The 16,224-nt window shown below is 33.0% G+C and overlaps 1 protein-coding gene across 2 annotated transcripts in view; it reads left to right on the top strand.

Moving 5' to 3' along the window:
* The first annotated feature begins 5,957 nt into the window (after positions 1-5,957).
* LOC141406068 (uncharacterized) overlaps positions 5,958-16,224 on the top strand; it is a 36,782-nt gene continuing 26,515 nt past the window's right edge. Inside the window, exons 1-2 of one of the 2 annotated variants that reach the window (XM_073991093.1) lie at positions 5,958-6,049; positions 15,077-15,363. In XM_073991093.1, coding sequence (XP_073847194.1) covers positions 15,169-15,363 — 195 coding nt within the window. In that variant the 5' untranslated portion in view covers positions 5,958-6,049; positions 15,077-15,168. Of the gene's footprint in view, positions 6,050-6,864; positions 7,185-15,076; positions 15,364-16,224 lie in introns of those variants that run through there. The other variant, XM_073991092.1, reaches the window with a different exon arrangement.

The following is a 16,224-nucleotide window of genomic DNA, read 5'->3' as shown; positions in this document are numbered from 1 at the left end:
GTTGAAAGCCGCATACGAAAAGCGCAAGGTACTTTTGCATCTCTTGCAAATATCTGGTCTTCGGAAACGATAGATCTAAAAACAAAGGTGGACATATTCAATGCGTGTGTAAAATCTACACTATTATATGGCTCCGAAACTTGGCTTGTCACCAGCAGCATCACTAACAAATTGCAGGTTTTCATAAACAGATGCCTCCGTAGACTTTTGATATGGTGGCCGCAAACCATATCTAATGAGCGACTGTGGATAGTTACAAGGCAGCATGGAATAGGATCCGATATAACCAGAAGAAAATACGGTTGGCTTGGTCAAACTTTAAGGAAAAGCGGGGACGAAATTTCCCACTCGGCACTTAGATGGAATCCACAAGGACGTCGCAATAGGCAGGAGGCAGACCAAGAACTACATGGAGAAGAACAATCATGTTAGAAACTAATCAAACTCTTGATCAATTACAGTATTTAGCGAACGATAGAAACACATGGCGAAACTTTGTAAATAGACTAAGTTTGTAATATGTAAATCATTTATAAACATGTCATAATAATAAACTTTAGCACAAAATTAGTGTCAGATTGCAAATATTCAGATCCTAGAAAGCTTTAAAGTGATTCTTGTGATGATGATGCCTTCCTGGGCGTCGATAAATGCACGTTTTTCCTCAAATTTCTCAGGAAAATAATAGTTTCCGCGGTATTTTTGGCACAAATTACATGCAGAAGGCTCTGAATTGCCTTGTAATATGGTCTGATACAATCCTTGGACATCAATTGAATCAGATATGAGAAATATTCTGACGACCTCTATTATGTTTTTCAAAATAGTCAGGTTAGTTTAATATTTTGTTGTTTTAATATTTTATTAAAACAACATTAATTTATTAGTGGGAAAAAATTATCGATGTTTACCAAGGGGTAGACTATAGTTTCAGACCTCCCACAGATCTTCATCAGTTCCTTTGTTTCTTGTTTTTCAACAAGAAACTTTTTATACCCAAGTGTCAATTGCTCGCTCAAATAGATAAGTGTCCAAAGAAACACACTGATCGAGGATTTCTTCGGCACTACCTAAACTCAAGCAACTTCACTTGCAAACAAAGTCAGAATTAAGCCAGACTATTTTGAAAAGCAAAATAGAAGTCGTCATCCCAAATAAAAAACGCCAACCCTCCCAATTGTGAGACCGGGCATCATGTCAAATGTGTGGTTTATTGCTGTTAATACACGCAGAAAAATATATGTTAGAAATATGTTTGGATCCAAACAAATATTTGTTTGGGACTGATTGCAAACAAATATATGTTTGGATCCAAACATAATTTGTTTGTGTCCAAACAAATTTATGTTTGCAACATTTTGTAACATATCTCAATTTTATATGTTTGGGTACCAACATATTTTTTATGGGAGGAGAGGATTTTTGTCAACGAGAGCAACAACAGGGCTCTCGCAGCCGCGGAATGCTGGTTTATAATAAAGAGCTGTGTGCATGGTGTAATAGGAGACGCAGACGTTTTGTGATGTGTATGCGTAAAACACGTGTGTTTCGTGCTTTGTTGTTGTTAACCAACCTAGCAAGCGAAGAAGAAACCAAAAAAAAGGTATTAATTATGTTGGTCTTTTTTTTAGTAAATTAAATGACCAATACATTTTATAATTGAATCAAAAAGGTGAATGGAAATATTTCATTGGACAAAGAAGAAATCTTATTTAATATTGGTAATTACAGCAATACATTTTTTATATACAGTGTTGTGCATATCAAAAGCAACAAATCTAGGATTTTGCAGTAATTCAATTTTTGGATCCGTTACAATTTTTAAAAATATAATATATTGTGGCCAGTTGTTCTTTATTATGTACATAGAGCTTCTAACAAGTTGTTTCTGTACTTTGTCGTTGGATGAGATAACAACAACAATAATATTGGCTGATCCTCGAGAACGGGGATTGCAAAACAAAAGCAACAATAGAATATTATTAAAAATTGTAGTGTCATCAGTGTTAATTAACTGTACTTTTGACTTAAATTTGCCTTTTGGGGCATGGTAGTGTCATTTTAGAAAGGATTTGCATTTGTTATCCTAACAGGGTTGCCACTTTCTACCACTTTTCGAATGTTCTGGAGAAAATCTCATAATACCCTCAACTCAAAATTTTTTTCCCTCATATAAACATTTAAATTTTAAAATATTTATTCGGAAAGTGGATTAATATCAACCGTTCTTTTGTTTGCCGTATAATAAAAAGTTAAACAACCGAATAGTGGTAAACACAATACATCCTTGTGTAAACCCCTTAAGGCCATCGGCACATTTTGGAGGAAAACGTTGGAGAAACTTTAAAAATAACGCTAATAGGAACTTCCAAGAATTAGTTGGGGCTCTTATTCCCGATATATGACCTAGAGTACTTCCCAGAAGAAGTTTTGAAAACGATTTGAAAAGTTATACACTGGCCAAGAAACCATTGACATACCCAAAGGAAGACAATTTATGAACACTGGTAGAAAATGCAATGTTTTATATGGTTTAAGTGACCCAATAAGATTTTTTTTATTTTATTTTCAATAAATTATATTAAAAATAAGATTTAATAACAAAAAAAATATAAAAAACCTGTATTATTATGTATTGGTTGAAACAATGGGTTCTTGACCGTTGTGTTGTTTAAGTTGGGAGCTGTATAACTTCTCAAATTGGTTTCAAAACTTTCTCTGCGAAGTACTCTGGACCATGTATTGGAAATAAGAGCCCCAACTAATACTTGGGTGTTTCTATTCGCATTATTTTTAAAGTTTCCCCAACGTTTCAAGCCACAATGTGCCAATGGCCTCAAGGGGTTTACACCAGGATGTATCGTATTTACCACTATTCGGTTGTTTAACTTTTTTATTATGCGGCAAACAAAAGAACAGATGATATTAATCCACTTTCCGAACGAATATTTTAAAATTTAAATGTTTATATGAGGGGAAAAAATTTTTTGATTTGGGGGTATTATATCTTCCCCAGACCCTGGGAAACGTTTGAGAAAGTGGCTACCCTGTTAGGATAACAAATGCAAATTCTTTCTAAAATGACACTCCATGCCCCAAAAGACAAATTTAAGCCAAATGTACAGTTAATTTACACCGATGACACTGCCATTTTTAATAATAGTCTATTGTTGCTATTGTTTTGCAATCCCCGTTCTCGAGGATCAGCCAATATTATTGTTGTTGTTATCCCATTCAACGACAAAGTACAGAAACAACTTGTTGGAAGCTCTCTGTACATAATAAAGAACAACTGGCCACAATATATTACATTTTTAAAAATTGTAACGGATCCAAAAATTGAATTACTGCAAAATCCTAGATTTGTTGCTTTTGATATGCACAACACTGTACATACATACATATGTATATATGGAATATGGATGTACCTATTTATTACAGATGCCGATTTCCCGCTGATGGTTACAACTTTGAGGAAGATGTGTTTTATTTCACAACTAAGGTGAAGCGTTCAACGATGTTTCTATATATTTTTTTCTTTTTAAAAGTGTAAATTATTTCATTCAGTTTTTCTTTTATTAAAGTCTGTTATGTATTTCTTTGGCATTTTTTATGTACCTATGTGTCTGCTGTGCTTTTGCTTTTTTATACCCTCAGTATTTATGCTAACGAGGGTATATACACTTTCATACGGTCAAAGTGTGCCTCATCGAAATAATGGTTTTAGACCCCAAGTATGTTTGGACGAAATGTGTTTCAGACAATTTGGAGTCGATTGAGTAATGTCCGTCCGTCTGTCTGGCTGGCTGGAGCGCACAATTACTCTCGAACGGATGAACCGATTCGGTTAAAATTTTGGCTTTCGTAATATTTTGCCCAAACTTAGTTTAAGTTCGAAGATGGGCTATATCGGTCCACTCCTTCCGGTACCTCCCCCACAAAAGTTTGAAATTTTTCGGAAAATTTGTGCGCACGATAACTCTTGAAGGGAGTAACCTATTTGGTCCATACTTTGCCCATCGTAAAATGTGTACCAGACTTAAATAAGGTTTGAATATGGACTCAATCGATCCACTCCATCGGGTACCTCCAACACGAAATTTCGGAAAAGTTCAGTTTAGGACCATCTCTCGAATCGCTTTGATTTTTGTTTTAGCAACTTTTATTCACTGCCCCCCATACGACGGTACAAGTTTCATCAGGGGCAAGTCCATACTTCCTGAGAATATAGCCTGAAAGTTGCAAAAAACCCCTAGGACACCGTGTGAGGTGGTTGGAGCGCAAGATAACTCTCGAACGGATCTGCCGATTCGGTCCAAAATTTGGCCTTAGTAATATTTTGTCCAAACATAGTTTAAGTTTGAAGATAAGCCATATCGGTCCACTCCTTCAGGTACCTCCCCCACAAAAGTTCAAAAATGTTCGGAAAAATTGTTCGTACGGTAACTCTTGAAGGGAGTGGCCGAATTGTTCTATACTTTACACATCCTAATATATCTACCAGATATAGATCAGGTTCGAATATGGACTATATTTGTCCACTCCTTCGGGTACCTCACACATACATTTTGGATAAATTCACTTTAAGACCTGCTCTCGAATCACTTTGATTTTTGTTGAAGCAACTTGCATTCGCTGCCTCAATTACGGCAGTAAAAGTTTTTTCAGTGGCAAATCCATACTTCTTGAGAAAACAGCCCGAAAGTTGTAAAAAAACCCCTATGGCACCATATGTAGTGGCTGGAGGGCTCGAACCGATCATATTACCGAATATAGCTATATTATGTTTTTCGCAGGTTAGTGTGAGAAAATCCCTATCTATCGATATCCCCTCAAATTTTTGAGCTTGAATCCTATCCATACTTTTGTCGGTGCATACGACCAACATTTTGAAAACCCCCCTATGTACATATTTTTTTTTTTTTTTTTTGGAAAAAAATATTTCAATCCACACAGGCTGAGGGTATATCTCTGTCGGCAAAGTCGACTGATACTTTTTTACTTGTTTTCTATGCCTTTCAATAAAACACCACCATTTATAAATGTTTGTATATGTTACAGATATCCAGTGAGCGCTTGCTGAGAGCAGTGAGAGCAGTGAGCATACATTTCAATGTGTTTCACATTGACATTTACGCTCCCTTGCTCTCAGAAAGCGCCCACTGGTGCTGTTTGTTTTTTGTGGCTTTTGGGTTTGTATTTGTTTGCACCCCAACATATAATTTGTTGCCATCCAAACATATAATTTGTTTGCACCCAAACATTTAGTTGTTTGCAGTACCCAAACATATATTTGTTTGCAGGACCCAAACATATGTTATGTTTGGGACTGTTTGCAAACAAATATAAATTTGCTGCAAAATATATTTGGGACAGTCCATTCTCTCAAGAACTTCATCCACATAAGTTTAAGGATTTTGGGTGTGATCATCACTAGAATTTTGTTTCTAGGAGAAGCCAATGGCCCCCGATTTCTCCTCCTTTATACAGCCCAGCACAAAAGTGCAGTTAAATCCATGGATTAGTCTTTGCGGTTTCTATTAAAACGCTACAATTTCATTTTCATTCTTCTCTCTGTAATGACCCGAAACTTCCAAAAGATCTCGCCATACTGGTATTCTTGTAATATCTCCTTATGATTAGTTTCTCAGTGAAATGAAAAGGTCCACTGTTTGCGATACCTACCTCGCAAACGCTGCATATTAAATTTACTGCAATTAGCAATTTAAATTATTATTTTTTTTCTATTTAATATCCACATCAATTAAATTTATTTTAATATCAAAGCAAAAACCTAAACATTAACTCTTTGTAGAATTATGATTATTTTTATATGAAGAACCGGTTATCCATCCTGGTGAGAAATGTTATTGCAATGCCGGAATGAATCTTCAAAACAAAACAAAAAAAAGGCAAAGCACGTTTTTATCACACACAAAAATCTAAATTAATACGACAACGAATTCTCTGATGAGGTAACTTTGTCTAGATTCGCATTGTTGTTGCACATGACGGCTGGAAGTTGAAAGTGTCACAACTTTGTATCAAGGTCAGTATTACAACGGGTTAAATTAAGGATGTATTGTGAGGGGTAAATGAAATATTTTATACCCTACAATAATTTATAAATTTCAAGATATTGAAACACTTTATAATAAACAAGTAAGAGTGGGGACAGTCGGATACTATATGTCACATACTTACTTGATTATGTTGCTAGAACAGAACGTCTAGCTGACAGGAAGTCTTCTGTCCATAGACAGAGTTATTCTATCCATAGACGAACAATTAGAGGCTTTCCATCGCCAGAAGATATGGTCTTTATATAGAAAAGATCTTCTATGAACAGAAGACCGATAAAAGGTCTTCTATCCGTAAACTATCAATAAGTGGACACACCTTTAGAACTCGGCTTTAAAAATAGGTCCCATATCATTGATCTAACATGAATCAGCATGCACTCATTGATATGAGAGAAGTCTCTCCTGTCCCTTTGAGGTGGGTTCAAAACCCCCCAACCATTAGGGGGTTATGCAAAATCACTACCCGACCTTGATCAATTAACAAAGTAATTTCACAGAGTAGATTAAAGCCAATATTAACCTGAAAATAATTGTTCGGCCAAGTTAAGATTTTTAACTGCGAAAAAGAGGCGGTCACGTGTCTTCACTACCACATGATTGTGACTATAAAGTCTGTAATTAAAATTGAATTAAAGTGAACACGTTTTTCCATATCTTACAAGTCGGTCTAATAATAGACAAACTACAAAAAAATGGAAATCGTTTGATATTCTGATTTAGTAAATACATTTAACTGCAGTTCTTTGCAATTAAGGCATTTTTACTTTACTATTAAAAGATCAGTGTCGGTCAAGTGTTTCTTACTTAAAGAAGAAAATAAAACGCAAATAAAAACATAATAAAATTTTCTTTGCAGCACTTACAGTAGTTCTACTACAAATACACGTTACCAGCACTCAACCCCTTAAAAATGTGACATTCAATACTCATTGAATTATTTTTTTTAAAAAATTGAAAAAAATTCATTGTTTATGCAGAAATTTCGACAGAATTATGACATAAAATAATGATTTTTATGTTTAAGACTGTGTATGAAGTTTCCAAATAAAATTTTAAATGGAAATGCCGTTGAAGAAACTTCTAATATTAATAATGATGTATGTAAGTAGAACAATTCATATTGTTGAAAGATAAATTCACTTCAATTCCTGCATATTTATCTTTCCCTTCAAGATTACACAATTTTTCAAACATGTTCAGAAATAACCATTGGATCATGAAATTTTCAAATTTTCTAAATTCGAATTCCAAAGAAAATATCAATTGATTTTTTGATTGATTGATTGATTGATTGATTGATTTAAAAAAAATATCTTTCAAGGACGCGGATTGTTAAAAAAAATATTTTTCAAGGACGTGGATTTTTTTAAAATATTTGAGAAAACGTGGATTTTTTAAGAAATATTTGAACAAAAACGTGGATTTTTTAAGAAATATTTGAACAAAAACGTGGATTTTTTGATATTTGAGAAAAAAGTGGATTTTCAAAAATTATTTGAAAAAAATGGGGAATTTTTAAAATATTTGAAAAAAATGTGGGGTTTTTAAAAATATTTGAAAAAATGTGGATTTTTTAAAAATATTTTTAAGGACGTTGGTTTTTTAAAAACTACTTTTAAGCCGTGGATTTTTAAAAAACGCTTCTCAAGACATGGACATTTTAAAGGACGTGGATGTAAAAATAAGTTTTTTTCAAATACGTGGATTTTTTTAAAAAATATTTTTAAAAACGTTGATTTAAAAACAAATATTCTTAAGAACGTGGATTTTTTAAAAAAACAAGCTTTAAGGACATGAATTAAAAAAACAAATACTATTAAGGACGTGGATAAAAAAAAACTTTCAGGAGATGAGATGTGGATTAAAAAAACAATTTCTAAGGATTTTTTAAAAATACTTTTTAAGGACGTGGATTTTATTAAAGACAGCAATAAATCGGCTGAAGAATAATAAGGCAGCAGGGGCCGATGGCTTACAAGCCGAGCTGTTCAAAACCGGAGGCGACACGCTGATAAGGTGTATTCATCAGCTAGTTACCACCATCTGGCAGGAAGAACGAATACCCGACGATTGGAACCTGAGTATCCTGTGCCCCGTCCACAAGAAGGGAGATAAGACTGTATGCTCTAACTATAGGGGCATAAGTCTACTCCCTATTGCCTACAAGATCGTGTCAGGGATATTGTGCGAACGACTAAAGCCTATGGTCAACGAGATAATTGGACCATACGAATGCGGCTTTAGACCTGGCAAGTCCACCATTGACCAGATATTTACCCTGCGGCAAATCCTGGAGAAGACCCAAGAGATGCAGATCGACACCTACCATCTTTTTGTCGATTATAAAGCAGCCTTCGACAGCCCGCTGCGTTCAACGGTATTCCAAGCCATGTCTGAATTTGGTATCCCCGCAAAGCTCATCCGGCTTTGTAAAATGACTTTAACTGACACGAGGTCCTCAGTTAAAATAGGAAAGAACCTCTCCGAAGAGTTTGGTACCAAAATAGGTTTCAGACAAGGAGACAGCCTTTCGTGTGACCTCTTCAACATCCTGCTATAAAAGGTTATACGAGAGGCAAACGTCAAAAGAAGTGGCACAATCTACACCAATAGTCACATGTTACTTGCTTATGCTGATGATATAGACATCATGGGCCGATCAGTAAAATATGTAACTGTTACCTTTTTAAAGGTCGAAGGAGAATCTGCTAAAGTGGGTCTGGCGGTAAACGGTGAGAAGACCAAGTTGATGGTGTCGACGCGCAATGCATCCATTGAGCTCGGACCGACTGTGGATGTTGGTTCCTATAATATTGAGGTAGTAAAAGACTTCATCTACCTCGGCACCTCCGTAAACACAACAAACGACATCAGTTGTGAAATAAAAAGAAGAATTGTATTGGCCAACAGATGCTACTTTGGTTTAAGTAAGCAGTTTAAAAACAAAGCCACATCTCGTCAAACAAAAATAACGCTCTACAAAACACTGATACTACCCGTGCTGATGTATGGCTCCGAAGCCTGGGTACTTGCGCAAGCAGACATGGCAGTGCTTGGCGTGTTTGAGAGAAAAATTCTTCGAAAGATCTACGGACCAATCTGCGTTGACGGTGAATATCGACGTCGCATGAACCACGAGCTGTATCTGCTATACAACGACATCAATATAGTTAAACGTATCGAGATGCAGCGATTGCGTTGGCTAGGCCATATCATAAGAATGAGCGATGATGAACCCGCTAAAAAGGCGTATGAATACATGCCACATGGCGGTGCACGCAGAATTGGCAGGCCAAGGAATAGATGGCGCAAACAAGTGGATGATGAGATGAAAAGGCGCGGTATTCCGGAGTGCGAAGCAAAAAATAGAGAGGAATGTAGATCTCTTCTTAGTTCGGCCTATAGAACAAATGTTCTGTAATGGGCCAGCTAAGTAAGTAAGTAAGATTTTATTAAAAAATATTTTTCAAGGACGTGAATTTTTTAAATACTTTTCAAGGACATGGACATTTCAAAAAGAAAGAACGTTGACTTTTTTAAAAGTATTTTTCAAGGACGCGAATTGTTTAAAAAGTATTTTTAATCACGTGGATTTTTAAAAAATATATTTTTTCAAATACGTGGACTTTAAAAAAATACATTTTTCCAATTACGTGGATTTTAAAAAAAATATTTTTTCAAATACGTGGATTTTTTTAAAAATATTTTTTAGGAAGTGGTTTTTAAGAAAATATTCTCAAGGACGTGGATTTTTTAAAATATTTTCAAGGACATCGATTTTTTAAAATATTTCAAGGACATGGCTTTTTTTAAATATTTTCAAGGACGTGGACTTAAAAAACATTTCCTAGGATTTTTAAAAAATATTTTTAAGGACATGGAATTAAAAAAAAAGATTTTCATGAAAATGGATTTTTATACCCTCAGCATTTATGCTAACGAGGGTATATACAACGGATAAACCGATTCGGTTCAAATTTTGGATTTCTTAAGATTTTACCTAAACTTAGTCTAAGTTCGAAGATAGGCTATATCGGTCAACTCCTTCCGGTACCTCCCCCACAAAAGTTCGAAAATGTTCGGAAAATTTGTGCGCACGATAACTCTTGAAGGGAGTAACCGATTTGGTCCATACTTTGCCCATCGTCAAACGTGTACCAGACTTAAATAAGGTTTCAATATGGACTCAGTCGGTCCACTCCTTCGGGTACCTCCCACACAAAATTTCGGAAAAGTTCAGTTTAGAGCAATCTCTCGAATCGCTTTGATTTTTGTTTTAGCAACATGTATTCACTGCCCTCCATACGACGGTACAAGTTTCATCAGGGGCAATTCCATACTTCCTGAGAAAATAGTTCAGGGTTTCAAAAAACCCCTATGACACCGTGTGAGGTGGTTGGAGCGCAAGACTACTCTCGAACGGAACTGCCGATTCGGTCCAAAATTTGGCCTTAGTAATATTTTGCCCAAACATAGTTTAAGTTTGAAGATAAGCCATATCGGTCCACTCCTTCAGGTACCTCCCCCACAAAAGTTCAAAAATGTTCGGAAAAATTGTTCGTACGGTAACTCTTAAAGGGAGTGGCCGAATTGGTCAATACTTTACACATCCTAATATATCTACCTGATATAGATCAGGTTCAAATATGGACTATATTTGTCCACTCCATTCGGTACCTCCCACACAAAATTTCGGATAAGTTCACTTTAAGACCTGATATCGAATCTCTTTGATTTTTGTTGAAGCAACTTGCATTCGCTCCCTCTATTATGATGGTAAAAGTTTTTTTAGGGGCTAGTCCATACTTCTTGAGCAAACAGCCCGAATAGTGTAGAAACCCCCTATGGCACCATATGTTGTGGCTGGAGATCCACTTCCATAACGGTCAATGTCGATCCATTCCTTTTAGTATCACCTCCGCAAAACTTTTGATATTTAATCCTAATCAACATTTTTGTCGGTTCAAACGCCCTAAATACGTACGTATTTTGGGAAAAAATTTTCAATATACACAGGCTGAGGGTATATCTCTGTCGACAAAGCCGACTGATACTTTTTTACTTGTTAAAACATATTTTCAAGGACACGGATTTTGCTAGGGACGTGGATGTTTCAAAAAAACTACCTTTAAGGACATGAATTAAAACAAAATACTCTTAAGGACGTGGATTTAAAAAAAAATACCTTTAAGGACATGAATTTAAAAAAAACGAATTTTAAGGAAGTGGATTAAAAAAAACAACTTTTAAGGACGTGGAATAAAAAAACAACTTTTAACAACAACAACAACTTTATCTCTGTCGACAAAGCCGACTGATACTTTTTTACTTGTTAAAACATATTTTCAAGGACACGGATTTTGCTAGGGACGTGGATGTTTCAAAAAAACTACCTTTAAGGACATGAATTAAAACAAAATACTCTTAAGGACGTGGATTTAAAAAAAATACCTTTAAGGACATGAATTTAAAAAAAACGAATTTTAAGGAAGTGGATTAAAAAAAACAACTTTTAAGGACGTGGAATAAAAAAACAACTTTTAAGGACGTGGATTTAACAAAAAACTAATTTTAGGACGTGGCCTTTACTTTTCAGGACGTAGATTAAAAAAACAAATTTTAATATTTTTTTAAATACTTTTAAGGACGTAGATAAAAAAACAACTTTAAATATTTTTTTTTTTTTTTGAAGATACTTTTGAAGGACTTTAATTAAAAAAAAAACAAAAAATACTTTTAAGGACATGAATTTAAAAAAAAAACTACTTTTAAGGACGTGGGTTTAAAAAAAACAACTTTTAAGGATTTTTTTAATAATACTTTTTAAGGACGTGGATTTTTTTAAAAAATTCTTTTCAATGACGTTTATTTTTTTAAATACTTTTCAAGGACATTTCAAAAAGTTTTTTAAGGACGTCGATTTTTTAAAGCTATTTTTCAAGGACGCGGATTGCTTAAATAGAATTTTTAAGGACGTGCATTGTTTAAAAAGTATTTTTAATGACGTGGATTTTTTTTTAAATAATTTTTTCAAATACGTGGATTTTTTAAATATTTTTTTCAAATACGTGGATTTTTTAAAAATCTTTTTTTAATACGTGGATTTTTTTAAAAATATTTTTTCAAACATACATATGTTCCCACAACATCCCCGAACCCACAACATCGAACCGCAGACCTTCTGAGTGCAAGGCGGACGTGCTAACCTTTGCACCACGGTAGCCCCAAACCCTTAAATTTTTTCAAATACGTGGATTTTTTTTACAAATATTTCGATGAGGTGGTTTTTAAGTCGGACGTCGATGTTTTAAAATATTTTCAAGGACATGGATTTTTTAAAATATTTTCAATGACGTGGATTTTTTAAAATATTTTCAAAAACGTGGATTTTTTGAAATATTTTCAATAACGTGGATTTTTTAAAATATTTTCAATAACGTGGACTTTTTAAAATATTTTCAATAACGTGGATTTTTTAAAATATTTTCAATAACGTGGATTTTTTAAAATATTTTCAATAACGTGGATTTTTTATAATATTTTCAATATCGTGGATTTTTTAAAATATTGTCATGGAAATGGATTTTTAAAAAAAATCAAGGACATGGATTTAAAAAAAAATCAAGGACATGGATTTTAAAAAAAAAAAATCACGGACATAGATTTTTAAAAAAAATCACGGACATAGATTTTTAAAAAAAATCACGGACATAGATTTAAAAAAAAATCAAGGACATGGATTTAAAAAAAAAAAAAAAATTCAAAGACATGGATTTTTAAAAAAAAATCAAGGAGATGGATTTTTAAAAAAATATTTTCAAGGACATGGATTTTTAAAAAATATCAAGGACATGGATTTTTAACAAAAAATTTCAAGGATGTGGATTTAAAGAAATATTTTCAGGGACGTGGATTTTTTAAGGACTTTGGTGTTTTAAACAAATTTCAAAGAATGGATTTGGACACTGAGGGTTTAACAATTATTTTTTTCAAGGATATGAAAGTTTAAAAATGTTTTTCAAGGAAGTGAGGTTTTCAAAAAAAAAAATCTGAAGGACGTGGAGTTTTCAAAAAATTTTTATTAAAGACGTAGATTTTTAAAAAAATATTTTTAAGGACGTAGATTTTTAAAAAAAAAAATATTTCAAAGGAAGTGGATTTTTTAAAAATATATTTCTAGGATGTGGATTTTTTTAAAAAATATTTCTAAGGACGTGGATTTAAAAAAAAAATATTTCTAAGGACGTGGAGTTTTTAAAAAAGTATTTCTAAGGACGTGGAGTTTTTAAAAAAATATTTCTAAGGGCGTAGATTTTTTTTAAAAAATTTTCTAAGGATGTAGATTTTTTAAAAAATATATCTAAGGATGTGAATTTTTTTAAAAAAAAAATATTTCTAAGGGCATGATTTCATTAAAAAATATTTCTAAGGAATTGAATTTTTTAAAAAAATATTTTTGGAGGCCTGGATTTTTTTTTAAATATTTTACAAGGACGTGGATTGCTTAAAAATATTTTTCAAGGACGTAGATTGCTTAAAAAGTATTTTTAGGACGAGGATTTAAAAAAAAAAACATTTTTAAAGAAGTGGATTAAGAATATATATATTTTTAAGGATATTGATTTTAAAAAATATTTTTCAAGGATATGAATTTTTAAAAACATTTTTCAGGGCTGTGGATTTGTTTCTGTCTTGTTGGGGTCCATGGAAAACTAAAATATCGTTGGTTTCTTTTGTTCGCTTCATTTCTTTAAACGATGGGGTTGGGGAGGTTATGCAAGTTTTTCGTGTGGCACAGTGTTATTATTTTTTGTATTAGTCTTATTAATCATTATTTAATGATCATTGTTATCTATTATTATTATTATTAAATCTGAATATCTATTGGTCTTCTATGATACAACTCCTTGGCCTTTTATGAGAAGTTCTCTTGGGTTTCTCTAAAAATATTAGTTATCTTCTAAAAGAAGGACTATTTGTTTTCTATGAGAAGAAGACCTAATGGTTATCAACTAAAATAAATATTAGCCTGTGAGAAAACTTGTAAGTCTCTTTTGAAAAGGATGGAAGAATGATTATTGGTCTTCGTACAAAGACCACTTGACCTTTTAATGCTTCTTCCTGTTGCACTTTAAAATGTTTATGTTTTTATATAATGATAAACTTATGAAAATTAAACCTAATTTTAACATTTATTAAATTAAATAATATATTATTTGCGAAAATAATACTCCTCCATAAAAACTGACCATCGTGCAATTTTGTAACTGTTTATTGTAATCATAAGTTACCTTCGTCTGTCACTTAAACATCTAAGCGGCAAAATAATCCAGTTTTAATATAAAAATTTAATTTGTATTATTCATAAAGTGGCCAATGGATAACAAATGAATTTCAGTTTTAATTCAAATTTCAAATACTACAGTTGTTCGGATAATACTTCTAATAATAAATCAAAAACGCATTGAACAAAAGCTAAAATGGATTTATCCATGTTTCTGTTAAGATTATTTATGGCGGCAGTAGTGCTATTATTATCCCGTCAAGGATGTGGCGTTAATGCTCAAGTTCAATGTTAGTTTTAATAGTAGTAATTGCAATTATATTGTTGTTGTTATTTGTACATACAAATTTAAGTGGAAATGTGAAACTAAATCGGAACTAAGCAATTATTGCGGTGTAACAAGGTGTTAAGTGTTTAATGCATGCGTTCGGCGATTGATGGAGAACAGATAACATGAATAATTAAAAATGCGAATATTCCAAACTACGTTTTTTAATCAATTTAATAAGGATATTTATGATCATTCCTTGAAATACTATCAAACTTTTGTTGTTTGAAAAATAGTTGATTAATATTTTGTGTTTAATCAAACAATTATTTTCTACAACAACAGGAGTTTGGTAGTAATTCAAACTAATTTGAATTCAAATCCCCTTAGAGGAACAGACCATTAATGTTTGTCATAAGTAATTATTATTTGATATTTCAGATTCCCAACAACACTTCCCTTCACTTTACACATTTGAAGATTACGATGAATGTCTGGGAAATACGACCTCCCATTTGCCACCCACCTACTGCATGGTATATGCTGAGATTCAACCAAATAATTCATCCAAACTGTGGCAAGAAATTGCCGAACATGATCAACATAAATTCCATTATCGTCGTGATCGATTGTTTTTTGGTGTGTGTCTGGAGCATTGTTTGAACATGGTAGGATTCTCAAATGAGACTCATAGGTCAGGGGAAAATAATTTCACAATAAATAATGAGGTAAGTAATTATTATTTTATTTTTAATATTACTATTATTATTGCTATTATTATAATTTGAATTATTATTGTAATTAAAATGTTATTATTATACTTTTATTATTATTATTATTGCTACGGAATTAATATTTAACATAATCCCATGTAGACGTTATTTTATTCCTTTATACAATTTGTACCGAAAAAAATAGATTACGATTCTACAATGCATTATTGACGTTATCTACCTATGACTTTATTTCTCTACTAATCACAAAGCTTATCTCTTGTAAGCACACAGCTTTACTCTATTCAGATTAATCTACACTAAACTTACACTGACGATTTTAAGTTGCGGTATGAATTACAATTCAATCGCCCACCCGCTACACTCCCGTATTTATACTCGCTTGCGTATGCATAGACTGTTCTAGCATCCTTCATCTGGGAGGTTCTCCAATGTTCAAACGATATCCAGATGCACATACACACATACTCGTATACAAACAGACGAATGCATGTAAGCAACTAATGGGACAGAGGTAATAAATACAAGGGAGCAGAAAGGGTTACAATGAATGACGACACAATGTAGAAGCATAACTGAATAGTCAGAATAAATGAGAGAGAGAGAGAGAGTACGAAAACAATTAGCCAAGTAAAAAGTGTAAATTAAGACTAGGCGATAATTTCATGATTGCAGTAAACTCCATACAGTAGTTGTTGTTGCAAAACTGATACAAATAAACTAAATGCTTAATAAAAATTTGGTATTCTATTAAAACACCCTTTGGTGTTCTTTTATAAGGCTTTTGCTCTTCTTTTAGAAGACTATTGGTCTTCAATGAGAAGACCTTCTGGTCTTCAATGAGAAGACCTTCTG

The sequence above is a fragment of the Musca autumnalis genome, unplaced genomic scaffold (assembly GCF_047663935.1).
Source record: "Musca autumnalis isolate F117 unplaced genomic scaffold, ASM4766393v1 scaffold_5, whole genome shotgun sequence".
Classification (NCBI taxonomy): domain Eukaryota; kingdom Metazoa; phylum Arthropoda; class Insecta; order Diptera; family Muscidae; genus Musca; species Musca autumnalis.
Note: the sequence above shows the minus strand (reverse complement) of the source record. Positions and strands in the feature narration are given on the sequence as shown.